The sequence below is a fragment of the Uloborus diversus genome, chromosome 3 (assembly GCF_026930045.1).
Source record: "Uloborus diversus isolate 005 chromosome 3, Udiv.v.3.1, whole genome shotgun sequence".
In the NCBI taxonomy this organism is placed as follows: domain Eukaryota; kingdom Metazoa; phylum Arthropoda; class Arachnida; order Araneae; family Uloboridae; genus Uloborus; species Uloborus diversus.
Genome location: NC_072733.1, coordinates 115,472,590 through 115,500,489, shown reverse-complemented (window position 1 = coordinate 115,500,489; position 27,900 = coordinate 115,472,590). Strand labels below are relative to the sequence as shown.

General features: G+C 33.4%; 1 protein-coding gene across 1 annotated transcript in view; it reads right to left on the bottom strand.

Annotated features, from left to right (window-relative positions):
- The window catches only part of LOC129218903 (collagen alpha-3(IX) chain-like), a 266,021-nt gene that overhangs the window by 118,552 nt on the left and 119,569 nt on the right, over window positions 1-27,900 (bottom strand). The window contains exons 3-5 of the mRNA XM_054853223.1: window positions 10,837-10,902; window positions 10,353-10,488; window positions 3,542-3,752 (exon numbers count right to left, since the gene is read on the bottom strand). Coding sequence (XP_054709198.1) covers window positions 3,542-3,752; window positions 10,353-10,488; window positions 10,837-10,902 — 413 coding nt within the window. The remainder of the gene's footprint in view (window positions 1-3,541; window positions 3,753-10,352; window positions 10,489-10,836; window positions 10,903-27,900) is intronic.

Here is a 27,900-nt window from a genome sequence, read left to right as displayed (position 1 = left end):
AACTTATTGCCCTTCCTCATTCCTTCTTGAGTGAATAGAGATATCGGAATGGTATCGGCTCGTATGTGAAGAACTTCTTCAATTCTTCGTCAGACTGCTTCAGAACGCATATCATGTGAAACTGTGTAAGTGGGTCGATAGTCACTTCCCTACTACCAACAGTAATAGTACGAAAAGTAGAGGAAAGGGCGCAACTTTTGATTTACGCTCCAATTTAACGTCTCGGAAATTATCCCCTACAATCTTCAACATTGCTTTCTTCCCAATATCCCTGGCCATGCAACAGTTGACTCCTTTATCTCCTACAAGTTCACTGTTTAAGAACATCATATAATTAACTTTACGAAATGGAGGGTACTTAAAAGAACCAGTCTAACAGCTTCTTTGTATCAGCTGCATGTATGATGAAAAAAGGAAATTGATTGAAAATTTCCAAATTTGGAGAACTTGCAAAACTTTGAAAAGCTGTATCTCGAAAATTATTAGGACTAACAAGCCCATTTTGATGTCAAATTGCAGCAAATTTAATCTAGGTTAAATGCGCAAGTAATAATGTTAGTCAAAAACGTGCTTCTTCATGGTCAAAATGGGGAAAATCCGAAAAAAGTATGAAAATTCAGCAGTTTTGGCGTTTTTCAAAAGTGTTCTGGTTGGTTACCGAGGTCGAAAACTTGGATTTTGCATCTTGGTCCCATCCCATACAAGAAAAAAAACATGAAACCTACTACCCCCATTTGATGCAACTTACGATGTAATGGGTTACTCGACTACTAGAAGAGAGGGAGGGGTTCCTACTTCTTTTTGCCTAGAAACCAAATGGGAATTACACCTGAATTTGAAGAGCATCTTGACATCGAAAAGAAGAAATGTTTTCATATAGAAAAATAAATCAGAAAATCGTCATCTAGAAAATTGTATAAACATTTTTGTAGTCAGAAGATGAATATCTTAGGCAGATATTCCAGTATGACTCCTGAATGGAGATAACAGAAGTATCCTTTCGTAGAGTTATTACTTCATATCATAGACATTGCTCTGTATGGTATGTTTGCTTTTGTGTTGGTGTGCACCAGAACTAAATTAACAACGAGTTCCGCACTTTTCATTTAACTTCTCCCTTTTTAATTGAAAATCAAACGATGATGACATGGCTCATGGCTTGGCAGAGCACCCTTGCTCATTGCTGTTGACCCTTAAAGCGATAATTTTATCAATTTTTATTGGACTTGTCATGAATCTTTGGTGTTGATTATTGAAACTTCAAATGGCATCAAAACTTCCGAGATGAAGTGATTCACTTTGCGGAAATAATTACTTTAAAATGCATTTTGATAAATTTTCTTACAACGAAATAAGTACCCGTTTTACCGAAATCGCAATACTCTTCTTACGTCATTTCTAATGTTATGCAAAGCTCACAAATAAATAAATAAATAAACATTTCTCTGCAAAATATGATAAGCCTTTGGTGAAACAGTCGCACTGATAAATAGCAAACCATGTTCAAGTTTTTCAAACTCCGGTCTTTAGATGTGGAGCGGAAAGTTGGACCCTTACCATCAGAATATTATACAAAGGTTTTTAGTGAAGGCTGGTAATGTATTCACTTGATATTACAAGAAGAATTTGTAACAGACTATCATGGTTATGAAACAGAAGTACTTGATATTGTGAATGGAATGAAACGTCTCAAATATTGTAAGGCAAGAATAACGATTTCAAATAAATTGAAGAAACTTTATAAGAACATTCTGTATTACACTCAAGATTATTAAAAATAGCGCCCCAAGAAGGAAGCATTGGATTGATGTGAAATTTAATATACATAATAATATAGGTGAGAGATACACTTGATCCGAAAGTCCATGCAATTAAACAGATACAGGCTAAGAAATGAGATAAATACAGTGCTACTTCAATAGAGCATTGGACCCCCTTTTGCAGCAATACATGCCGCAACACGAACCGGGGTTGAGCTAATTAAACGTCTGATGTTGTCCTGAGGCAGATGGACCCCCACATTTTGAACAGTCTCTTCTAAATCTTGCACAGAGGAGCACGGCGGCATCAAGCGTTTTAGCTGATCCCATACATGCTCTATACGGGACAAGTCGGGGGAGCAGCTGGCCATGGAAGAGTTTCAAAAGGACGTAAGAAGTCTTGGGCAACTCTAGCTGTATGCGGGCGAGCATTATCTTGCTGGAAAATGGTTCCTGGGAGACCATTTAGGAACGGTCCTATATATGGTTGCAGAATGTCATTGATATAAGGCTGGCCCGTTAAGGTTCCACGTACTACAGCTAGAGTGGACCGGCTATCATAGGCTATGGCCCTCCCCCCAGACCATTATTCTCGCTGTTCAGGCAGTGTGTCGTGTGATAGAATGGGTGGAATGGTGCCTTTCTCCATGGCGCTTCCACACCCGTACACGGTTATCATCTGACCCTAAAACGAATCGGGATTCACTACTGAACACCACCTTTTGCCAGTAAGTGACTACCCACATCGCTCTGTCTTGCATCATTGTAGACGGAGTTGCCTACGTTTTGGTGCTAAAGAGAGTACACGAAAACGCGCTTGGACTGCAGAGTCACTGCCACAAGACGTCTGGAAATTGTTCGATTAACAACTGCTGCCTCAACGTCTGCTTGTATGGTGGAACGAGTCACTGTAGGATCCACGATCCGTTTGCCACACGATCCTTCGATCCTCTCTCCTCGTCGACTTCTTGGTCGCTCCAAACCCGGTTTTTTGCACGTGGGTACCATCTCGTGTCCACTGCCTACAACAATTTCTAACGGAATACTCCAAACGATCTACCTGGACAGCAACACGACTCGTCTACCAGCCTGCAATTTTCATGCCGATGATCAAATCTCTCTCAAACTCGCTTAGCTGTGAGAAACTTTTTCTAACTCACCGACCTGGCATCCTTCACTCGTTAAGGCTCTCCAACAATCGGGATGTAATCGTAACATCAATAAATCTTAAATTATGCACTGGTTTATATAGCACCTTTTCCCGATTGCACCGATACTGCAGGGTAAACGGTCATGCGCATTTTTCAATGTTCTCGAGTATATTACGCATTTCCTCATGCCTCGTACTAATCAAATTGTTTTTGCAAAATCTACTTCATTTTTTTTCCAAAATTAGTACCTCTTGACAAAAAGTGTTGGCGTTCAATGTTTTTATCGAAAACCTTGAAAATGGTATTTTCGAAACTTTGTAGCTTCTAAGAGAAATAACATTCAATAATGTCTAAATTAGCCAAATGTTTAATTTTCAAAATTTCAATCTGCGCGTACTAGACGTTCAATTATAAATAAAGCAGACTTTTTAGCAAAGATTATTTAAAAAAGAGTAATTCATTGTAAAAATCCAACAAAGACAGCAACAAAAAAGTTTTTTTTTGGGGGGGGGGGATTAAAACGTTAAAAAAACAAAAAACTTTTATTTCGATATTTTATTTCAATATGAATGTTTAATATAGAACTAATGCTATATTTTCTTCGTTATTTAAATCATTACGTAAACTTACTTGTACATCAGGAAATCTTGCAGCTTGAATTTGCCCATTGATGTCAATAGTTGACATTTCTAATTCTTTTTTTCTCAATACAACTGCAAACTGTGTTCTTCCAAACAAATCGTTTATTCGAATTAAGCTCCAAGGATCTTTACGGCCGTTCCGTTTTCTAAACGTTGAAGCGAAAGAGAATTCGTCTGGAATTCCCAAAGGAAATATTGCTCTAAAATTAAATAGAAGAAAATGTAATTCATAATTGAATGCAAATATGGTGAGGGAATTAAGTTGATGGCATTAAATACAGAATATGCAATAAACAATAATGCTATTTAAAGCAGCTAATAAAAACCAAATTACTAGCAGGAGCGCCCCGAACTTGAACTTTTGAAAGGGCGGAAATTCTCAATTTGTCGAATGGAACTCCAAAGTTTTCCGAATTATGATAATTGTGCAGAATGGAACTCTAAATTTTTTCCGAATAGAGTCTCACATTTCGTCGAATGATGATAATTTTTCCCATTAGAACTCCAAATTTTGCCGAATCGTCTGACAAAATTTGCCTAAGAAATTTTTGGGAGGTCACAGTGTCCTCACGTGACTTCTTATCGGAGCGCCCCTGCTTACGAACATGTAACCTTATTATTTATTAGGAATTCTAAATAGTTACTGTCATGGTATCGGCAATTGCGTGCATAACTTTCTTAGTTTGTTGAGATTGCTCTCGTTTTAACGAAAAACTTATTTAAATTACCTCTAGTTAAAAAAAAATCAAGTGAATTTACTCTACTACTTTATCAAAACATTTTTTGTACTTAAAAAAATAGTGATTTGTACGTATTGCGAGCGTGACCATCTGCTCATGACCGTATTACGTACAAATCATTATTTGTTAAGTACAAGAAATGTTTTTAGAAAGCTGATGCATCATATTATGATACACAATGGTTTCTTATATTTAAATATAAATCACAATTAAAGTCAAAATTTAAAATTGAACAGTCAGATACTTAATGTGAGTACAAAAATCATATTAAAAATAGGATGACTGGATCAAATATTACTTTAAGCGTTCATTTCCCGTTATTTAAATTTTGGTTAATTTTGTGGGCATTGCAGGGTGCACGGAGATTACCATGATTCTCCTAGATCTTACATTAGCTCAAAAAAAAAAAAAAAGAGAGAGAGAGAGAAAGATTTTGCGCCATCAGCTGTTTAAACAAGTTAAAAATAAAATTTCTTATGCTAAAATGCTGAGTAACAGCCGTTCCTACTCTTTTTCCAATAAAAAGTGAAAACAATTTCATTACTATTATCCCAACACTACTAGGTTCAAAATAAACGCAGGAGAAGACATATTTCCGTTGGATGAATTACTTTTAAAATGAAGACATCATTTTTTAGGCATACTTCGGGTCATTAGCTTCCTGTTAATAGAGTCTACTGAATTTTAATTCAGACAAACTCGAGCGTTAATGGTGTAAGCAACTAAATATTAAGTTCCTTTAAATAAAAGAATCAAAGGGTAAAAGAATTAAGGCAGGTGAGCACACTTTAAGCTCTCTTCAATCTCAATTTGAGTGAAAATAGAAATGGTAATCATTGCCGTAAACCGTAATTTTACTTGAGGTAACGACGCTATTTATGATGCTGCTTCGAAGAAGTAATAGCGTGGGTGGAGTAAGTTAGTTAAAGCATTTTTTTTAACCAGGAAGGCCTCAATGATGGTTGATCAGATTGGCAAATGTTCGTGAATAATATATCTTGCTGAAGTTTAGTCGTGAGCAACAGTTTTTGACAGCTAATCACAACTCACGAGCTATAATTTGTTTCACTGCATAACATTTTAAGATTTTACAGGTATAAAATTGTATAGCTAGTGATTTATTTTCCTTTTTCTTAAACCAATTAAAAATCAATAGTAAATTTGAAATATGATTCAGATCTTTTGTTTAAAAACAGAATGCTAAAATGTTTATTCTGAACTGTATTGTTTGGTTTTTTAAATATTCGTTACACTTTCACGCATACCATCTCCTTATTTGCAAATTATTTTAAAGAATTAATGCAACAAATGATTAACAAAAGGTCGACTATGACAGCTCGGAATGTTTTAAAGTGTCATCGTTTTTAATCTTTTTTCTAGTATACATGCTCGAACTGTAACTGATTTTAAAGAAAAGGGGGGGACAGCATTTGAAATTATATTTATTGCTTCATGAAAAACAGTTTTACTTTCTGTTAGGAAACAATAATTTTTACCTTTTAAACATATTCTACTGGCTAATGTAGATGTTGTGGCGCATTCAGAGTGACGTGATTGATAATATTTATATGCACAAAATAAAATAAAATGAAATAAAAATTGTACTTAATTTTCTTACAAAAAAAAATCTACATTTTCAAAAGTCTTGTAAAAGGAACCAAAAGGCACGAAATTTGAAAATCTTGCTGTTCTTAACAAAATAAAGTAGACTGAATAGTAAAAGAACACTTCAGGACAATTTCCTTTTCGAGAAATTATAGCATTCTTAAAAACTGTCATTTGTCACATAAAAGGTTTTAAAAAAATCCTGTTAAACATATGAATTTATTATGTTTTTAAATTTCGAGAACTTTTATCGTTCTACGTTAGGTTCTTTTTGCCTTAAATTTCGTTTTTTATGATGACAGCTCTTTTGATATTACGACTGTAATTTTTATTCTACGATTAAACGTCATTTACACTTTTTCCTTACCGATACAGAATCTTTGATTTTTTTTTGCTGGTCATAGCCAAGATTAACATTATTAGGAAAAAATAATAAATTAAACTATAACGATTAATTATTTTTTTTTCCAAAACCTATAAGTTTCAATACAAATTGAACGCTTGGACTTTATAGTAGGGCAACTTGATGAGCGCAAATTTGTTTTGAAGATAAAGTCTTGTTGAAATCTTTTAGATTCATGAGAAACAGCAGTTAGTTATACCTGAATATATTTCAAATAATTTCAGAAAATGTGTATTCATTATAATTTATTTTAAACGCAAATTATTTACATTAAACATGCATGAATTGATATTAAAATGTGCAGTTATTGTTAAGTAAAATGAAAAAAAAAAAGGTAATATTGACTTTCTTACTAAACTTAAAACTCCACAAAAATTATGATAAAAGTAAATTAGTAAAGAAAAAGTCTCCCCCCCCACCCCCTTTTTTCCCCACAGATAAATTTCACTCTAGTTTTCAAGTCCGTGTTTCTTTGGAAAATGGATCAAGTCGCTTTCGGTTATTGTCAGCTGAAAAATGCAACACGAACATTCAATTCCACACTCATCTAATATATAATTTGAAAGAATATTTCCGATATGAGGTCACATAGTTGGTGCAAAATGTTGTAAATATCACTAATCCGTTTCAATGCATTTTGACTTACTGCTCATGAATACATTTAACACATTTGTATTCTTGTGAGAATAGAGAGTAAAAATAATTATTAAATAAAAACAAAAAACCCGACTGTGTAAAAACCGAAAAAAAAAAAACTGAAAAGAAAAACAATGTAAGCCCAGTAGTTTAGAATGTTATTAAATACTTAGGGATTGCAATACCGGACCAAACATTTAATCTCGATATTCGGTATTTTCAAGACGTGATACTGGTATTAATACCGGTATTTAAAATTTCTCAAAAAATTCTTGAAAACATATTGTTTTTTTGCCACATTTCATAATTTTGTACAAAAATTGAATTTTTTATGAAAACGTCATTTGCACAAATGTAAAATGAAGGCAAAAATGTAATAACAAAAAAAGATGATAGTGAAAACATAATGAATCCATTGAATTGTCTCTAAGCCAGGAACTCATTTTAGTGCTCAACTTTCCTACTGTTGAAAATAATCTTTCTGAATTCATGCAGGTGGGTGGTACTGTTAACAATGCGCGATACACCTTCTCTGATTCTCTAGAAGTCCTTTATATTCAAGTAATTCCGTCTCTTGCGTGCCATTTTTTGACTTAATTGTTACGATTATAAGACGGTAAATTTCGCAATCTTCAGTCAAATGTTTCTCGCAAAACTAAAAATGCCCGTCAAAAAATACACGTCGTGAAACTCAGTTTTCTGAATTACGAAAAAAAGAAATGCAACATGTTAGAGAGGAAAATCAAATTAGCAGACTTGATTACCAAAACTTCAGGCAGTGAAAATTCTACCTGCATTTGTCGCACGCAGGTAGCGTGCGACACGATCTGACAATATGGCGACTGCTTGTTGATATGGTGAATTTTGACTGCTATCATGTGTTTAGTGACACTTCCAAGGTTGAGACAAATCGATTGACGTAAGATTCATCAAAATTGGCCAGGGCGTTTAGCCTCTACAACGCCAAATAGGAACAAACATATACACATACTTAGACTAATAAACACATTACTCTCCTTTGCATCACGCACTCACAGTCAGGTAAAAATAATGTTAAACTTTCCTAAAGAAAGTAAATAAACCTTTTTCTAGAAACATAGTTAGCTACTTGGTATGAAAGAAAGTTAGTGTTTGGAGCCATCGGACGTTTCTTTTGTAACTACTGTTTTTCAACAAGAACATTTAAGCATAATGTAGGAAATTTGAAACAGTATTAAGAAAAAGAGAGGGACTGTTTCCACAAATTGAGACGCAATTCCGGTTTACAGATATATTTTCAAAGAATACCGTTTCTAATTTTCTTTGATTGAGCTAATAAAATTTAAATACGAATTATACCAAAAACGAAAATGTAATGCAGTAAATGCAATGTAAACTGATGTGCAACGTGCATTTCAACGTTTGCCTTAAAATGAATGATTTTCTGTCTCTTTCAAGTATAATATCAACTCATATTTCAGTTGTTTCCCATTTGAAGTGCTATCGCAATCAGCTTTCAAAATATGCAATTTCTTTCGAATAAACTGACAGTCACAATCGTTTTGTTTACAAAAGTGTGAATGAAAAAGTTGCTCCTAAATGGCGGCAGCATTTTTCCCCATTCATAAAATAACGAAAAACAGCACGAAATTTAAAAATATATCTGATTTTTAACACGGAAACACGATTCGCAATAAGAAAAGAAGACTAAGAAACGCATGCTGAAAAAAGCACTTCACCCGTCTCCCACTTCACGTTTTCAGTCCTCCATCGGTCTGGATTTCGAATCAATTAACTTGACACATGAGAAAAGTTTCGCTTTTTAAATCTCCTCGCTGACTGTTCGCCGGCAACGATCGACGTGGGCGGCACACTGTCTGTCAAACTTACCTGCAACCTTTCACCTCTATCAGCTTAAAAATACAGTGCTAAGTTACAAACGTTTCTTCGCATTCTTTCCTCCTATTTTGGGCCTCCAACCTTGATATCTGTATTTTTTAGGCCATTATATATTGCTTTTTGTCTCTCGCGATCTCCATAGCATCAGTTTTGATTCTGTTTCAATGCTGTATTTCTCACTGATCTGTTTTAGAGAAGATGCAGGAAAAAGTGTGTGGGGGGGGGGGGCGTGTACAGGTCGGACAAAACCGACCCCTCTCGTGTTTTCGTAATACTTGCTAATATCAGATGAAACAAATATCAGTTATTTAAGTGACTGCTGTATTAAGTGTTTGTTGGTTATTTCTTTTAGGCTTAAAAACTGTTTGAAAATTTTGTAACTTTTTGTCTGGTAATACAATTTCATTTTGTGCCAGAAAGACCAATGCTTAGGTATTCAGTAAGGAACTATATAAATTCACTGTAATATATTTACATTTTGTTTTAGTAGTGAAATTCCACGTTTTGAATTATACCCTTAATTAGCAAATTGACCATGGTGATACCCCACCCATGGAGAAAAACCCTCATTTTGCAAAATATAGCTCTAAAAGTGAACCCCCACCCCTTTGTTTTGTCCCACGACGGATTTTGTCCCCACTCAATGCAAAAATAAAGGTTTGCAAAGGCGGAAAAAGGAAACTAGGATAAAATAACTATATAGGGTAAATGCTTTCAAACTCAGAATATAGCTTTTCAAATGTATCTGGAATTCATTGCTAATTTTTATTGCAGAAATGACTTTTGGTGTTGTTTTTCATTTTTAATTTTACTTTAAACCTTAAAGGTGTGATTTTTCCCTACAAATTTTAAAACTTATACAATATAACAAAAGAAAAACGGATCAAAATGTATATACTTTTGAAGATGAGTAGATATAATTCACGTGCTCTTCAAACACTCAAACACTAATAATAAGAGAGGAGTTTTCGCTAAGTACCATTTAATGTTGAAAATAAAAGAAACACTTAAATATTTCTTTTTTAAATCTTTGTTGAGAATGAAAAGGTGGACGTTAGCGCTGAAATTTAAGATAAAAACGATGCCACGTAATGAATTTTAAAATGAATGTGTTGTCTTTTCCCGCAGCTTTTAATCTTTTCCTTTTCCAAGTTAGTTTATGTAAAATTAAAATCAATTTATTAGCAATTGCTGAAAGGGTTACTAATCAGTGTACTAACACACTGGTAAGTAACTATCTGGAGTAATAAAATACTTAGGGCAAGTGCTTAAAAAACACTTGCTCATGCATATTCCAATTATCCAGCTTAGTTTAAAAAGCCGTTTAAACTGCGGTCCGTATTTTGAAACACTTATTATGTATTTGCCATTAGCGGAACATTTGGTTTCAAAGTTGTGTTACTTAGCTGCTATAAATAATTAATTACTGTTTCCCTACCATACTGTGTAGATTTCAAGCAATATTTTACTTGATATTGAGAAAAAAAAATCGCACTGAAAGTGTGAAGAAATTAAATTTAATTACAAAAGAAACTTGCCTTGTTGGCAGCGTGAGATTTCCTCTTTTAGAAAGACGATACGCTTTTTGCATTCGAATGGACCCTCGTACAACTTTCACTCCAACAAATACGCTCTCCTTGTCATCAAGCCGAAATTTTCGGATGAGATCAAAACCTTAAAAAAAGTAAATACTTTTAATAAAATAAATGAAACTGCCGATTCTTTTATCATTTAAAATAGTAAAATTTGAAAAGTTTCTAGGTTATCATAGTAACATGTATGATTTACTAATACATAATAAATACTTAAGAATTACATAACTTTACTAATTATAACAAAATAAAAGCAAATGTTTTTATGCATGTATATCTGACGACGGTTATGATCAAATATTTTTGTCTTTCATGTTTTAAATACGTTAATTGTTTTATTTCTTTGATAAGTATCTAGGCGGGGGGTGTTTTTACACCCTTATTCGTAAAAAAATTCTCGTCATGCTACTGAAGCAATATAATGTCTTACCTGGTAAATCATCCTCTCCAATTCTAATATCTGGGCATAGAGTATTAATTTCATTTTCTGAAAATTCTAAAAAATAATGGAAAGAAGAAATATTTCATCTTTATAAGCTAGTAATGAAATACAAGATGACCATCAATTATTCATTAGATAAGGATTTACAAAAACTAAAAAACAAAATGGTGAGTGATAAGTAATAATTCTGACTCTATTTTATTTAACAAGCACATTTTTTTCTTTAAAATTGTTACTGAAGTGAAATATCATCGGGGCGCTTCGGCATGAACAGCATAAGTTGCTTGGGTAATGGCATTAAGGTGCCGCTGGAGAGAGCCTCCGAAGGCACGAAATCAATGTTAAACCTACGAGGAAGTTTCCTCCCTATTGCTAATTCGCATTTAAATATTTTGAGATAATTTTTTCTGTATAAGATTCTTCACAGCAGTACAAATGACGCGTGTTTTTTAATTTTTCATTTTCTGTTAAAATTTAATAGTAAATGGCGGTTAAATTTATGAGTTGACAAAGTGAGAGGTGCTTTCTTTTTAAACACTTCATAAATACTCAAGATCAAACATTTGCTGAAATTGAAAAACTACGCGTCATTCTTGAAAGTTTGGGCTTTTCATGGATACCTTTTATTTAATCTTACTTAAATTAGGATAAGAGTAATTGGGAGGGAAAAACCAGGAAATTTTGCAGAAATCGACGAATTTTCGCTTTAGCCACGCCTCCCACCGGTGACAATGAGAGAGGATAGAGGGGGCAGCTTCTTATCCCCAGATGGGTTGGGAGGGAGAGTCGGCGAGCTTGTCTTCAGGCGGTCTTCAGGCAGTCTTCATGGTAATAAAGAACATAGAGAAAGCATTTAGTTCCTTTTGGGTCTAAACTTTGAGTAGACTTATTTTTTGAGCTCGCTACGGAACTTTTTCCTTGCTTACAGATTTGGAAATATTTCATACCCTAGCATGGGACGAGCCGAGCCCCTAAGTAATTCAAATAAATCTTAAACATTTTTAGTGAAAATATTACACTATGTAACAGTTTTGCATTATTTTATGTAATTGCCGTATTATCAATATCAACTATATTTTAATGCAAAAGAAAAACTTCCTTTCGAAAAAATATATCAAAAGTGTAAAATATACATGAGGGTATATATAATCGTAAAGTTTATTGAGGATCAATAAAAAATATATCAGAGAGATGATTATATTTTAATGCAAAAGAAAAACTTCCTGAGGTGTAATATGCAAATAAAATAAAACAGATGTCATAATTATATGCCCATTGAAAGTGATTACAATGAACTTAAAAAAAAGCATTAAAAATAATTTGTGCAAATAAATCATTACATTAACTAAGATAAAATACTACAAAATTCACTAATTTTTGCGAGATGATTTGCCTAAATTTTCGAGAAATCAAAATTTTATGAAATATGTAATAACATTTCAATTATAATTATTCGTGAAACATGTATTAATGTTTCCAGTTTTGAAAAATTTCGGACGATCATCTCTAACTGCTCCAAACAACGTCTCCAAAGATAACCTGAAATTGTGTTTCATCTAAAACTATTTTTTGGTTTTTGCCACTGGAGGACAGTATGAAACCCTTGCCCCACTTCGGAAAAAAAAAATGACAAAATTAAGGCACTGTTGCTCCCCCCACCCACACACACACGAAAATAAAATTCAAATTCCAAAAAAAAAAAAAAGTGGGAGGGGAACTAATCCTTGTTATATGGGTCCCTCCAAAAAAAAAAAAAAAAAAACATAAGTACGTCGGTCGGGGGGGGGGGAGGAACCACAATTAGGAAACTGAGGTGCCCCGCGTGGAAACACAGAGCGATAAAGCACTGGGTGAGTACTATGAGACAAGGCTCATAGAATCAGCTATATTATGACACCATATTATTGAAAATAGGTTAATATATAGTAGGGGTATGTGGGGGAAAAGTGAAATAGCGGGGCAAAATGAAATGGGAAAATATTTACTCTGCTTTTAGCACCACCTATCTAGTAATATTTTAACTATGTCGTAACACGTATAGTCTATTCCAGTCAAGAAAAAATTACATCTGAAAATCACAGAATATGATACTACAAACAATTTTTGAAAAGTGATACTCTTATTGCAATATTTTGTTGCCAGTCGAAAATTATTTTTGGTATTATCAAAGGGTAACGTTCTTGTAATTAACATTTGAAACATTTAGACCTTCAAATATTCATTGCAGTTAATATTATGTATGATTTATTTAGTTAATATTAAGCTTACTTGTATTTTTAATAGTTTGTACAATTATACAATTACATGCTGGGCAAATTGAATGGGGCAACGTGAAGTAGTTAATCATTAAATTATTCAATCATTTATTAAATCTTTTACGGGTTCATTTCTTTGTTTATTCATTCACTTATTGTCTTGTTCATTCAATCTTTTACTCACTCCTTTATTTGTCCTCATGCATTAATATATTTATTTAATCATTCTTTTTTTCCGTATCTTTTCATTTATTTTCAACCTCTTATTTACTGATTCATTTGATAAATAATATTTTTTATAATCGAATATCGGCTTTCTCCTTATTTTTGACGCAACATAACACATATCAGCTCAATCGTGAGTTCATCCTTATCAAATTCAGGGCTCTCTAATCTACGGCCCGTGGGCCAGATCCGACCCGCGGACAACAACTTTTTTTCCCCCCAGAACAGAGACGGTCTCGTTGGAAATATAATTTAGAAATTATTTCTAATTACAAGTAATTACTCATTCTTTTTACCGTTAATTTAAATCGGTTTTTAATCATTTTTTACCATTAATTACGTTTGGAGCACCTATCTCTCTTTTTGCTCTTTCTCAGAACAAATCTCTTTTCTCCGCGCCATATTCACCCGTTAGCATCCCATGGCATTGGGCACTTCCTGGCCCCAGGGAAAACATATGCTCCATTTTACAGTTCTTTACCAGAAAAAGACTTTCTTAAAAATTCATGATAGAGCTACGTTTTCTCTTTTTGCATCCGTTTACAAGTGTGAACAGACATTATTAAAATTGAAGTATGTTGCATCTATAGTATAGGTTTTTTTTATCAGACAAACATTCAAAATCACTTTTAATGATAGGAACTACGAAGTTTGTCCCTGAATAGACTGAAATTTGTAGCGGTAAACCAATGCAATATTCTCATTAATTTTTTTAACTTTTGAAAAAAATTTTAAAGGTTTTACACGTGTTGTGCCCCATTTATTTCCAAGTTTTTAATCGTCATTAATTCAAAAAAAAAAAAAATGTATTATATTGCTACATTGCAATAACTTGGCTTTTGTGTGTGTATCACTCTTTTATTAGCCTTTTTTCAAAAAAAAAAAAAAAAAAACTTCACTTTATTTTGTGACATAGAATACTTTTTATTTCAGTTTCCTGAATTATTCTAAATTTTACAAGACTCCCTATCGTTATATTATTAGAGATTTACGGGCACATAAAATATAATTTAATTTAACTAACAGCAAATATGTAAAAGGAAATATAGCAATTTAGAAGCATACCCAGACGTTTTCAAAAACACCACTGGTGCTTCATTCAAAAAAAAAATGTTCGCGATGTATGGGTGAAGGGGGGGGGGAGTCTAGTGCTAAGTAGACCATCTGAGCGAAAAAAATGTGGGAATGGCCCGCCTAGCCTCCAAAAATTTACAATGCGGCCCACGAGTGAAAAAGGTTGGAGACCCCTAGTCTAACTGATGATAAAGTGCTATCAACAAGCAGTTTTTTGTCACCAGGTAACAGTGTAGGATGGGTATGACTAGTGATTGCAATACCGGTAAACCGATACCGAATACCGGTATTTGGAACTATTTTGCAATATCGTAATACCGGTATTTGATGGGATAGAACACCGGTATTTTCGATATTTGTTAAAAAAATGAAGTTTTTGATTAAAGCGTTTTCAATTGAACTATTTAGATATCTTCTGTTATTTCAAATATAAATTTCTTTTTCAATGAGACAGTTCCGAAATCCCTCTAATGAAGCAAACATTTGGCTTCAAAAGCACGAAGTTATAGAATATGAATGAATAAAAGTAGCGGAAGGATTACAAAAAGATATTTTTATCGCCAGATAGTGTAATTAATCGCATTTTCATGAATTTAGTGAACCACATTTTTATTTTCTCATTTCCTTGACTTGCCCACAAGTAAAAACTAATTTTAAGTGTAATTACGAATGTTTTTGTGCTATGAACGATTTATCTTCAATGCTTTATGATTTTTTTTTAAAATAATTATCTCAAATGTCGTGAATTTTGAAGAAACCTTTTTCTTGTTAGTATAACAAACAGTGATTTTTTGTCACCGGTATTAGCGTGCTGTTAGCTGTTTTGTCTCGCTATTTAGCTTTGTACGAAGCGAGATAATATTTATAATACCTTGAATATTTGTAAAGAGATAAGGCATAATCAGTTGGGACATATTTTTAGAAATGTACATAATTGTAAAGAATTTGAAAAAGAAAATGAAAAATAAAAAGAAACTAACAAGATCCACTTCTTCGTAGATTTCAAACCAAAGGGTTAATAAAAAGCAAACACAAACCTATTCTGATCAAGAGGAAATTGTTGAGTACGATGTTAATACTGGGAAAGAATTGTATATTAGTAACTGTTCTTCTAGAAATAATAACGATTAAAAAAAAAACTACACACAATACAAAAGAAAAACCCAGACTTACAAAAGTAATTTTTTCAAGCTTAAGACCAAATTATTTGAAGATGAAGGACTTCTAGGCAACTACAGGAATATGGTGCATTATTAACAGTACCATCGACCTACGTGAATTCAGAAAAAATATTCTCAATAGCAGGAAATTTATTCACTAAAATGAGTTCCAGTCTTAGTGACAGTGAAATATATGTATTTTGTTTGTGGCTACTATTGATTTTTATTATGATGTTTCTTCCTTCATTTTTTATTTGTTCACAATAAGTAAAAAATGCACTTTTTGCACAAAATAAGGCAATGAAACATTACGTTTTTGAATGATTTTTGGGAAATTTTTAATACCGGTATTACGGTATCACGTTAAAAAAATACAGAATACTGATATTGTATTTCTGGTTCAGTATTGTAATCCCTAGGTAGGACAGAAGAGATAAGAACGTGGTTCGCCTTATTAGTATTTCTGTCACCAGGTTTTGGGTGGAAGATATGATCCATCGCTGCATATTATGCTCATTTGCACGAAATGTAACCAATCATCTGGCATTATCACAGTCCATCCAGCAAAAGACTTCACTTGTCTACTTGTGCGATTTATTATTGAGAACTGAATGCACCATAAACTAAGGCATGTTTAGTTATTAATTCAACTTGTTGAGTTTTGAATAAGTTAAAAATTGATTTGTAAGTTTAGAACAAAAATTAGGAAACGGTGGACACAGAAGAACAAAACTTGCAAACGGTTTCTTAAATGATTGGAGTGTAAGCACATTTTAAAGAAACTGCTAATTGACCGAAATTGTATAGAAGACTTCTTTAACATTTTAAGGACCATAGACATATGTGTATCAGTAAGTTTAAAGTGTATTTTATAAGTTATCGATTGCAAATATTTTATAAATGCTTTTCCCGCGTTATCGATACATCAGAATTTCAATATTACAAAAAAAATAATAAATAAAAAAATTAACTATTGTTTAAAAAATTCTCTGTAATTTTATTTTTATAACGTCGCATTCAATCTGTCATACCATTTTTGTTCAGAATTATTTTGAATTAAATATTAAACGTAATATCGTCGATTGTCTACATATTTTTGTGTTAGATAATAAACTAACCTTTTTTTTGGAAAATAGTTGTTGTTTTGCATCTCTAATGGACCACAAAGACACGTATGTCCTATCTATCTACTGAACCAATTTTCATAAAACTTGACATACATGTTAGTAAATACGTTTCTATTTACTAGTTTTATGTATAAACATTGTACGCATTCTACCGCAAAGCTTAGGATCCTTAGAAAGTTGAAACCCAGCGAAATCTTAAAATAGAAGAGCAATGAATAATTGAACTGCTTTTGAGAGTGCGTCCTTTTTTTTACAAAAGCGTTTTTTTCGTTTTGAATGCACATGGTTAGTAACGTCAGAATATGGTCTTTAATCATGAAAGTGTTCTTCACTCTTGTTGCAAAGGAAGAAAAGAACGGCTCCTTTAAAAGAAGTCAAGTTGAGAGATCTACCGATGTTGATGATTGTGTTGTGGGCAGGAAGGAGTCCATCGATGAAGATAAATGATACTAAATGAAGGTCGAGACTATCAACGGGCTGTTTCGGCTTGGAATAAAGACATATTTCGTTTATCATATCACAGTCTGGAGCCTGTAAGTGTGCTTTTCATTCATTGATATCATCCGTAAATGTCTGATTCAGAGGAATTTGCGTTTACATTATCAAATGCGGTGAATATTTTATTTAATGCTTAGTGCGTAATCCATTAAAACGAATGACTTCTCTGCGTCTTAATCAAATGAATTTCCTGAGAACGTAAAATTGATTTCCAAGTTGGTGTTCCAGAGCGTGCTAAAAGATTTGGAACTCTTACCTGTTTTTCGGTAACAAATAAAAATCTAAGACAAGCTCTCATGACATGTTGTTTTTGCTGCTTTACGCTATCGTTTGGATTTGTTTAAAAAAAAAAAAAAAAAAAACCTTGTGTTACAGTATCGTTACATAAAAAATAACAAATTCTCTGTATCGTCACAAATTGGAGTTCTCGAGAACTTGAAACTGATTACAGAGTTGCGTTAAGAGTGCATTGAAGATATTGGAACAATCGAGTACTTTTTTTGGTGACAAATGTAAGTTCCGGAGAGGGTCCTTCATCACATCTAAACCATCGAATTCTAAACAGACTGTAATTAAATGTTTATTATGCTGTTTTAAGCTTTCATCTGTTTTTTTATCAGATGGTAAAAAATTATTTCGCAAAAACTTTGAACTTTCGAATTAGTATGCATATAAAAGTTCTAACGACTTATTTTCTCCTTAAACTAGAAACTTACCAGTAGAGAAAGAGAAACAGAGAGAGGGAGAGAGAAAGAAGCTCCTTATAAACAATAGCAATTGTTGATAACCCCCGTAATATATAAAATGCAACAAGACAAAACCATTTCTCTACTAGTTTCAGAGAGCAAAAAAGATAGTGTCAGATCACGTTTACCATAGAAATTGGCTAGCGGTCAGAAAAGACGGAACAAAATAAACCAGTTCAGAAGAGATAAAGGAAACTAAACTTAAAGAACAACTGAAGAAGGAATTATTTAAGATAAAATTATTAAATAAGTGCTTACTCCAAAGACACTAACTAAAACAACAGAGTTAGTTGAACATGAGATCTCACAACTATTTGCGGGGGAAGCGATTTTTGTACATTTTATGTTTTTGATGAGATTTATTTTTGCACCAAATAGCGTTTTAATGTGCTATACGTAGAAAGTAACACATGCATTTCATAATATCGTATTTAATATATAACATTAAAATATTGTTAATATTTAATTAATAAAAGTTTTCTAAATAGTTGTACAAATGCTACAAATCCCTCATCAGGAATTTTGAAACTAAAATAATTTTATTGCATTACAAAAAAAAAAGCATTATTCTGTGGTCAAACGAGCTAATGTGTGACTCACATTACTTCCTTTTACGCCAATGTAACGATAATAGTACCTTAGAATATACAAGGAAACATTTAAATATTTTCACCCCTATTTTATCACGAACCGAAGTGAGAAAAATGTTTTACGGAGATTAACTTTCGCAATAACAAGAATTTTAACTTGATTCAATGGTTAACTCTCTAAATATTGCCAATAGGGTCAAATTGAAACCAGACTCGAAAAAAAAATCGCAATATTTGGTGACCAAAAACTTGGCGACATATTGCCAAGTGTTCACCAAAACATCACTTGAGTTTTCATTGAAATTAATACTGATTTTTCCTCAAAAAGGTGTAAAAGACCCCTTTTGGAACATTCGAATGCAACCAAAAGGGTAGGTGCGCAACTAGATCCCACTAGGAGTCTACATACCAAATTTCAACTTTCTACGGCCGCTTTACCATTTTTGAGATAAGTAGATACATACACACTCGTAAGTTCATACATACATACATACGCACATACAGACGTCAGGAGAAAACTCGTGGTAATTAATTCTGGGATAATCGAAATGGATGTTTCGAACGTCCATAAATACTTACGCATATGTACGCGTGCGGTCGGGCCGAAAAAACAGCTCAGTAGTCATTCGGGGGTGAGCAAAATGGAAACGTAGTCCGATATTTGAATGAAATTTTTTTCGCTAATACCATACTTCCTTTACTATGCACAAGGAAGTAAAAAGCAGGGACATTAAAAAAAAAGAAAAAAAAACATAACTATGACTTAAGAATGTATGTACAAAGTCATATTAGTTGAGCTGGATGCACTACTTTTTTTATGTAATGGGTTGTGAATGAAAAGGTGTCAATGACGTTGCTATCTGGAACATTTTATCATTAAATGTAGGAGTTAATTAAAGACCGGGCTAGAAAAACCTTGTATTTCTTTTAGCTTAGTCATAAGAAGCTCGAATTAAATTAATTAACTGCGGCGAAAGTGCTTCTTTAAAATATAATGAGTCCTACGCAAATTACACAGTAATTACAATATGAAATATCTTGTTACAATGTCTGGATATTTTTCCAAATGTACTTCGTATTATTTTCGTAGAGAATCGATACATTTTAAAAGAAATCTTGCAATCAATTTTACAAATGCTTCAGCATTAAAACAAGCATAACTTCTTTTAAATATATATTACAAAATTTTCACCAAGAACTAAAGGAGCCTAGTTTCTATTTTTTCTGCATAACTTGGCTAGAGCTAAAGAAAACTAATTCCTTACATTCCTGTATATTTTTAACAGTAGCTATCACAAGGATACTACTTTTCTCATGCGTTCTTTTCCTTATCGTTCATGTCAATTATCTCAAAATGAAATCAATATTTTAAACGCAATTGAAAAAAAAATAGTATCTAAGCATCATCAATTTCAGCTTTCCAATTTGTTTAGAATCATGTTTTAGTTAATTTTAGCTGTCACGATGTTTATTTAAATAATTGTGATAGCTTAGCACATTGTTTCAATCAATATACGAATTAAACAAATAAAATACATGATTGCAACGAAAAGGTTTCCAATGCTTTCGGAAATGAAATTGAAAAAAAAAAAGAAGTGCACAAGATATTAGCATTTTCATTATTTTTGTTTATTTATTTTTATTTACTTACTAGCCGCCTGCGGCGACCAGCTGGTCCGCCTTTTTACGCCATTCGCCTTTTTACGCCAGGGGTGCCGCCTTCGGCGGCTGCTTAAGTAAATTTCGTGGCGGTGTCAATCAATATATATCTATCTATATCATTAATAATTTGAATAAAATATTTTCTAGATCTGTCTCCAGTTTCGTCGTTTGGAATATTTTTAAAGGAGGGGGAGGGGAGACGCAAACGACGTACTCTTCATGCAAATTTGGTCGAAAAATAACAAAATGCACTTCTACTTTTATGTGAAAGCATTGTTTTTTCAAAGTCATGGTGTATGTGGGGGAGGGAGGGGGGCATTGACATCCAATGTGCAAGCAGCCACCTACGGCGGCTGTTTGGCTAACTTGTCATTTACCTTTTTACTTTAAGCTTGCCGCCTTCGGCGGTTGTTTAAATAAATTTGGCAGCAGTATTAATCAATCCATCTCTATCTTTTTTTTGTGCCATTCACATTTTTACGCCAAGATTGCCGCCTTCGGCGGCTATCTACCTCTACAATCTATCTCTACATTTTCTTATCCATCTCTATTTATTTTGACCTCCTCACCCATTTCCTAATAAAAACAAAGAACACTCAAAAAACCGCTTTTTTTTATTTAAGTAGAGCAAAAAAAAAAAAAAAAAAAAAAAAAAGCTCAAATTCCCCGTAGTGTACAAAAAGTAGCGTTTGACAAAGATAAAAAAAATCTCGCTGTTTTTATTGAATTAATGCGCACAACTATGAAATATAACGTAATATAGATACAGCGAAAGGTCCAGCTTGGGGGGGGATGGAAAAAGAAATAAATGCAATCCCTAAATAAAACAAAAAAAGGAAAGAAAAAAAAGCAAGCGCTGCCGAAAAAACACGTGGTCATCACGTCAGAAAATGTAGAACTAAGCTATATAGTAAAAAAAAAAGATTAACATTGCTTGCGATTAAGATTCCATCGTAAATATCGAATCGAAATCCAAGTAGTGACGTCACAAGCATAAAAGATTGAAGAACGCTTTTTTCGACTGATGCGTGAAAGGACATGATGTGTTCAGCATTAAAAAAATTGTAAAAAAAAAACTATTCCGTATTTTCAAGAACTTTTTTCTTCTGAAGAGGGCGAAATGTTTTTACTATTACCAATTTAAATTTCAGAAATGAGGCTTTGATACTTCTCGCAGGATGATATTAGAAAAAAATAAAACCCAGAAAAACATGCAAATTAAAGGTTTTTTCAAAAATTCATAAAAAATACAAAAATTGCTCTATCTTCAAAATTTTTTTGTTAATCATATTTAAAATTAAATTTCCGACACTATAGTACCAAAAATATTTGTCTGGCGCGATTGGTTCGGGGTCTGTGAGGTTAAAAGTACTAAAAAGTGCTAAAAATCTCATAAAACATTAAATAACTTTTTTTCTAATTAAAATATCAAAAATCGAAGCCCGAGGTGCACAACTTCAGCAAAAACTACACCTGTATACCAAATTTCATCTTTCTAGGCCTTACCGTTTTCCCGGGATGCGCGCCACACACACACACAAACATATTTTATTATATGTATAGAAGATTTGCTTGTATTCCTTTATTTATTCATTACTTTATTCATTTCTTTCTGCTTTTCTTTTTTCTGATTGGATAACTTACTCAATATATACTGGAAAGAGGCATATAAAGACATATACTTTTTGACTTAAAATCTATTTTAATATGTGATTATTTACTGGATTCTTTATTTTATTTTGAATCATTTTTAGTTTAAAAGATACTTCTACGAGACGTTTATGCTCTTAATTATGAAAGGAAGAGTGGAGAGGAATGGGATGCCTGCAATTATGTCTCAATAAAATACTAGAATTTATTTCTAGTTTTTCTGCTAGACGGAACACCATAGAAGGGATGAATTCGGAAATTTTCCAATACTGAACTGCCAAGGAGTAGCAGTTAAGTCCTAACAGGATATCAGTGTGTGGAGTAAATCAGTGAAAGCTCTTGGTTTTAAGACGCATTGACGATCCTAGTATATTACTTTATATAGCGTAAGACTATTGTCCATACTAGTATGTTTATTATAAAAAAAAAGGTTGTGGACATGCCACTTTTCCTTAAGAAAGTTCTTACAACATCACTGGATCTTGGGTTGCCTACGAGATCCAGGAGCGTTTTTGAAGGGAGGGGTTTTCCCTGATCTCAGAGGCTCGGACAAGTCGTTGCTGTTCGAATTTAATCTATCTATTTAAATAATCTCTTTCTTTAACTCATCAATGCCTGTTAATATCACAGGCAGCTTACTGGGTCTGAACAGCATTAAATTATTTTTCTTTTTTTTATGGATTCTATGTGCAATGGAAACATATATGAGAAGCGTGATCCTCTCCCCTTTGCATATTTACTCTTCCGTTAGTAGTGCTCACCTCACAGTGAATCCCTACTAGGCTTAACTCTTTTCTAGCGTTAATTGACAAGATTGCCATGAGACAGAGTTTCATACATTTTACTAATTATAAATCAGTTGCTCCTCAGTACTTAACTCAGTAGCTTATGCATTCCAGTCCCAAATCACCTCTGACCAATAGACTCATGCTTGATTCCAGCTGTTACACGATGTAAGTTGAATCAGAAAAACTAATTTTTGTGCTCAGAAGTAAGTAAAAATTAATGCTGTGTTGTGTTTTTGCCCGTGTGTGTGTTTTTGTGAAATAAATATTTCATAAATGCATAACAGTTACCAAAAATTTAAAATATCCCAACTATATAACAAAAACGCTAAAAATGAGTATATATTAATCTGATTCGAAGTTATCCAGAAACTTATAGGGTAATTTTAAACCGCAACAGAATATTTTGATAAACGTGATGACCCTATGAAACAGAAAACTAAAATTTATGAATGGTTAAAAGTTTCCCTTCTCAACATCTTAAGATATCTGTGATTTATTTTATTTCATAGAATACTAAAATAAAGGTGACTGCAGTTGGGGCAAACTTAACCTGGCAGCATTATGAAAGGTACTCTTATGCCAATTACAGTGTTACATTGTTGCCAGGTTAGGTTTGCCACTACGAGAGAGATTTGAACAACTTCAAACCAACATTTATGAGTAGCTTCCAAACAGTAACTTCAGCACTACTGGATTGTATAACCAGCTGTGTTCAGTCTTGACAACTTAATTAAAAATAATAAAACTATAACAGTGCCATCGTAACCTTGCCAGCAGAGTGTAATATTGGATCTCGTACAATTTCTTTAGAAGTTGAATTTACTAAAAAATATGAAGTGGTGCAAAATTAACCCGCATAGTTTAAAGTTACCCAAAATGATTGCGCAATGCATTTAAAAATGTACCACATTTACATACAAATTCATTTTAATATGAAAATACGTACGAGTAGAACTCAAGGACGGAGACCAGGGAGGGGCGATGGGCGCTATTGCCCCTTCTTTGAGGGACTCTACATCGGCAATTTTTACAAACTGAAGTACTAAAACGCAACTGTAGGCTATCTTTGCTGACGTTAAGAAAAGGAATAGAGGTCAAATCTCCGTCCCGGAGACTTTTCAGAATTGAAGTTTCAGAAAGGCGATTTCAGAAGATCTTTGGTGATGTTAAAAGGACGTCTAGAGGCCTTTGCCCAATCATTTTGCAAAATTTAAGTCTTAAACATGCGATTGTAGGCTTCTGTGATAGAGTTAGAGGGGGGGGGGGGGGAGTAGATAACGCGTTTAGCGACTTTACTCCTGAAATTTTTTGAAATTGAAGTTCCAAATAGCGCGATGTTAGACGAACTTCGATGACGTTAGAGGGAGGGGGTTTCGAAACATTCCCCGGGAATTCTTACAAAATTTCAGCTTCAAAGAGCAAACTTAGAATACTTCTTTCAAAGGAAAAGAGAAGGAATAGATTCGGAGACCTTATTGGTAAACAACTATATCTTATTTGTTTTAGAATTTAGATAAAAGTGATGCTGCAGCTTTCCCCCTCCCCCTAAGCATTTGTAAATCAGATATGTTGTTAGAGGTAAGTTTAAAAAATCAACCATCCCCTCTTTGAAAAATTTCTGGATCCGTCCTTGACCAGAACTTAGAGTCAAGAAAACTTCCAGCATAATCTTGCCAGTAAAGTGCAGCAGTGGACTGTCTATAATTTCTTTTGAACTGTCATCAATTCATATTTATTTTACTAAGATATATGAAGTGGTGCAAAGTTAACCCGCATAGTTCATAGTTATCCAAAACAATTGGGCAATGCATTAAAAAAATGTAACCCCATTTACATATTAATGCATTTCACTATCAATATACTTATATGAGTAGTGCTTATGGGCAAGAAAAATGCCACCATAACCTTGCCAGTAGAGTTCAGCATTGAACTTCCTACAATTCTTTTAAATTCAAATATACTAAAAAACATGAAGTTGTGCAATGTTAACCCACATAATTAAAAGTTAACCAATATGCCTGTGCAATGCATATAAAAGTTTAATCACATTTACATTGATGCATTTTGATATATAAATACTTCTGGGTAAAAAGCTTTTGTAAATGACCTTTTTTGATAAAAATCGCGACGGTGGCATTCGTTTCAGCTCTTAAGTAATTGATTCAAATCTCAACACAAGAGAAGGACGTGATACATTTTGTCCTAGCTCTAATTTATTCAAACCTTCAGATTTGTGATTTCTTCGTGTCATTGTTTCCAAAGATGAGTGCCCTTCGAAAAATGCAGGGCCGGAAGCATTAGGGAGATATTTTTGCGAGTGACGAGGTCTCCCAATTTCCTGTGTGGGAGGATAAGTGGAGTATTTTACTTGTTTTATTGCGGCAGCCTTGAATTCTTTTAACTAAAGTGCTGTTCTTGGTGACATCGTTTTCCGACAGACTTCAGCGAATTAAGGATTCCGACTAATTGCAAAGACACTCCTTCGCTCTACGCTGAGAACATTGTGTCATCAGGTTAAGATCATGTCTCAACATTTCTTTTAACTCCAAAGAGAGACAATTCGCTACATTTTTCAAAGATATGTGATCTTATTCCTAAGGACCTGATATGAATCAGAATCATGAAAATAAGGATTAAAAGTAGATGCACGATTTTTATACGAAACAAGTCAACTAATGTGTGCGTGTGGGTGGGTGTGTGTATGTGTGTGTCTGCTTTTTTTTTTTTTTTTTGCATTTACCGTTGCATTTTTCTAAACTTTGTTTATGCATTTATGGAAAATTGCCTGAATTAAAAATAAGCAGCATTATATAAAACCACTCTATTTAATTGTTTTGTGTTCATTGCTGTTTTCTATTAAAATAAATAAACATTTCCTCAACAGATATAGTTGCTATAACAATCTCATTTTTTTTGTGAAAGCTTTCTTTTTAGGTGTAGAAATAAAAACGAAACTAACGATGGCTCAATTTGCACATCGATTATTTTAATTACGATTTCCTTCCAAATATCAAAATATAAGAATTTCTGCTATCGTCCCGCATACCGTTGGTAGCTTTGATATTTTAATAGTTCAGTTTTAGTGAACGTTTTTTATGTGTACTGCATAACTTCCTTAATATTTCGTCTAACCTCATAAGTAAGGCCTCTTTTTAAAGATTTTTTTTTCACTACTAAAAGCTTAAAATGAACAAACAATTCACATTTTGGCTATTTTTCGGAAAATAACATTTGAAAACATGATTCAGTTCACCCTGTTCAGAATTTAACCTTTGTGCTTGCTTAATCTTTAACTTGTGCTTGCATTATTAAAAGATAGACATGCGTGGCCAACTAAACAATATAGATAAAAGTAGTTTAGCTGCTAGAAGTTCATCAAATTTTAAAAATAAAAATACTTCTGTTCAATATTTTCCTTAAAACTTTATTATGAGCAATCTCAATTATTTACATATTCTTGGAAATGTTTTTCGAGTTGATATCGTAATTGGTTGATTTTTAATCGTTTATTCTTGTCACCTTAGGATTTTGTTGCTTACCAGTGGATCATCGACATCTTTTATAAATGCAGACAACTTCTTGAAACTTCGTAAGCCTTATTAAGCACATAGGGTTATGAACGGTTATGCATTTTTTAAGCATCTCAATTAGTTCATGAGTAATTGAGTCCCGTATTTCTGACAATATACCGTGTGAATGCTTCGTAGCCTAAGGATAAAAATGTATACGAGCAATTAAAAAGTACGTGAATACGACTTGTGATTCCATTATGAAGAAGAATACAGGGAAAACTTACTTTTAAGTTGTTCCAACTGCTACCCCCCCCCCCCCCCCCCGATCTCCTGGATCGCTGAGTAGTAAACTCAAATTGAAGAAGAAAAATGAAGCGAGATATACTATCACTAGAGCCGACCCAGTTGTTGTTTCAGTAGTTTAATGGTTTTCTACGCCATAGATTGAGTCAAATCTCATAGATATAAAACCTATGAGATTTGACCCAAATTATGCTGGTAAGGGTCATACTAGTGGGTATATTTAACTATTTGCTTCTGCAAATTTTTCTTCGCGTAGATAGGTAGCTCGTACGAGGGGGGGGGGGGGTTAGGGGGGGAACTGCGCCCTCACTTCCAAAAGTAAAGGGGCCGTGCCCCCTCATTTTCCAGAGTTAAAAATTAATGATCGATTGAAAGTTTTTTTGTCGGGTGAATTAAATTATTTCACGAAAGTAAGAACTAAAATTTATAAATAGATGAACTTTTCTCATCTCATTTCATAAGAATAGAACTTTAAAATCGAAAGGAAAAGTCTACGAAGGCTATCCGTCCCGATTTTTGACGCTATATTCCACATTTTTTGAAATTATTAAATCAGAAATTTTAAAATCCAGTAATGTAGCCAAATTTTATTAACAAAAAAAATCAGCTTCAGGGGCCATGCTCCCTAATCCCTACATTTCGTTTGACCCCCCCCCCCTTTTTTTTGGTGCACCAGCTGCCTTTCACGTCCTTCTATTCACTAGGAGGGATTCAGATACGCCTATTGAAGATTATGTTACATCATTCAAACCAACAAGTGCCTAGGGACAAGTGCATTAGGACCTTATCCTAAACCAGGAGAGAAGAAAACCAAAAAAGGTGAGAGGCGAAGATGTTCTACGGTAATATTCACTGATACTCTCGTCAGAACGGCTGTTTACGAAAAAGGAAGTGCTGCAGCAAAACAAAAATTGGTACAAAAAATCCTCAAAACAAACAATAAATCTAAAAATGGAAGTAAACCGAAAATCTTGAAACAGCTGGAACCAGTGTAGGAAACATAACAGGTGGATTTGCCAAGAGTTTGCTGAAGGAGTGCCCATTTTCCTTGAATATGAAAATGGCAATTCCTGTGACGATATGTGATAGAAATATTTACGTTATGCAATGCTATTATCATTTTACATTGCAGCCCACTAATTGAATTATTAGCTTTTTTTTAAATGTAAACATAATGTTGATCAATTCATATAGTTTTTGTGTTTCTGAACATCTCCTTCTAAAATCGCATTCAAACTTTTTCTACTGTGTAATACCTAATTTTAGAGCAAGTATAGTACTAATTTCCTTTTATTTTACCCATTGGTAAATTTTACTTGCTTACATAAAACATTTATAAAGGCTTTATGTCAAATTTTCCATATGTATTATGAGTTTTTTCCCTATTCGCTAACTTTCCTCATACTGTTTGCTAATTTACCCTGTGATGAAGCAAGTGTGCAATCTCTGCAAAGGTTCACAA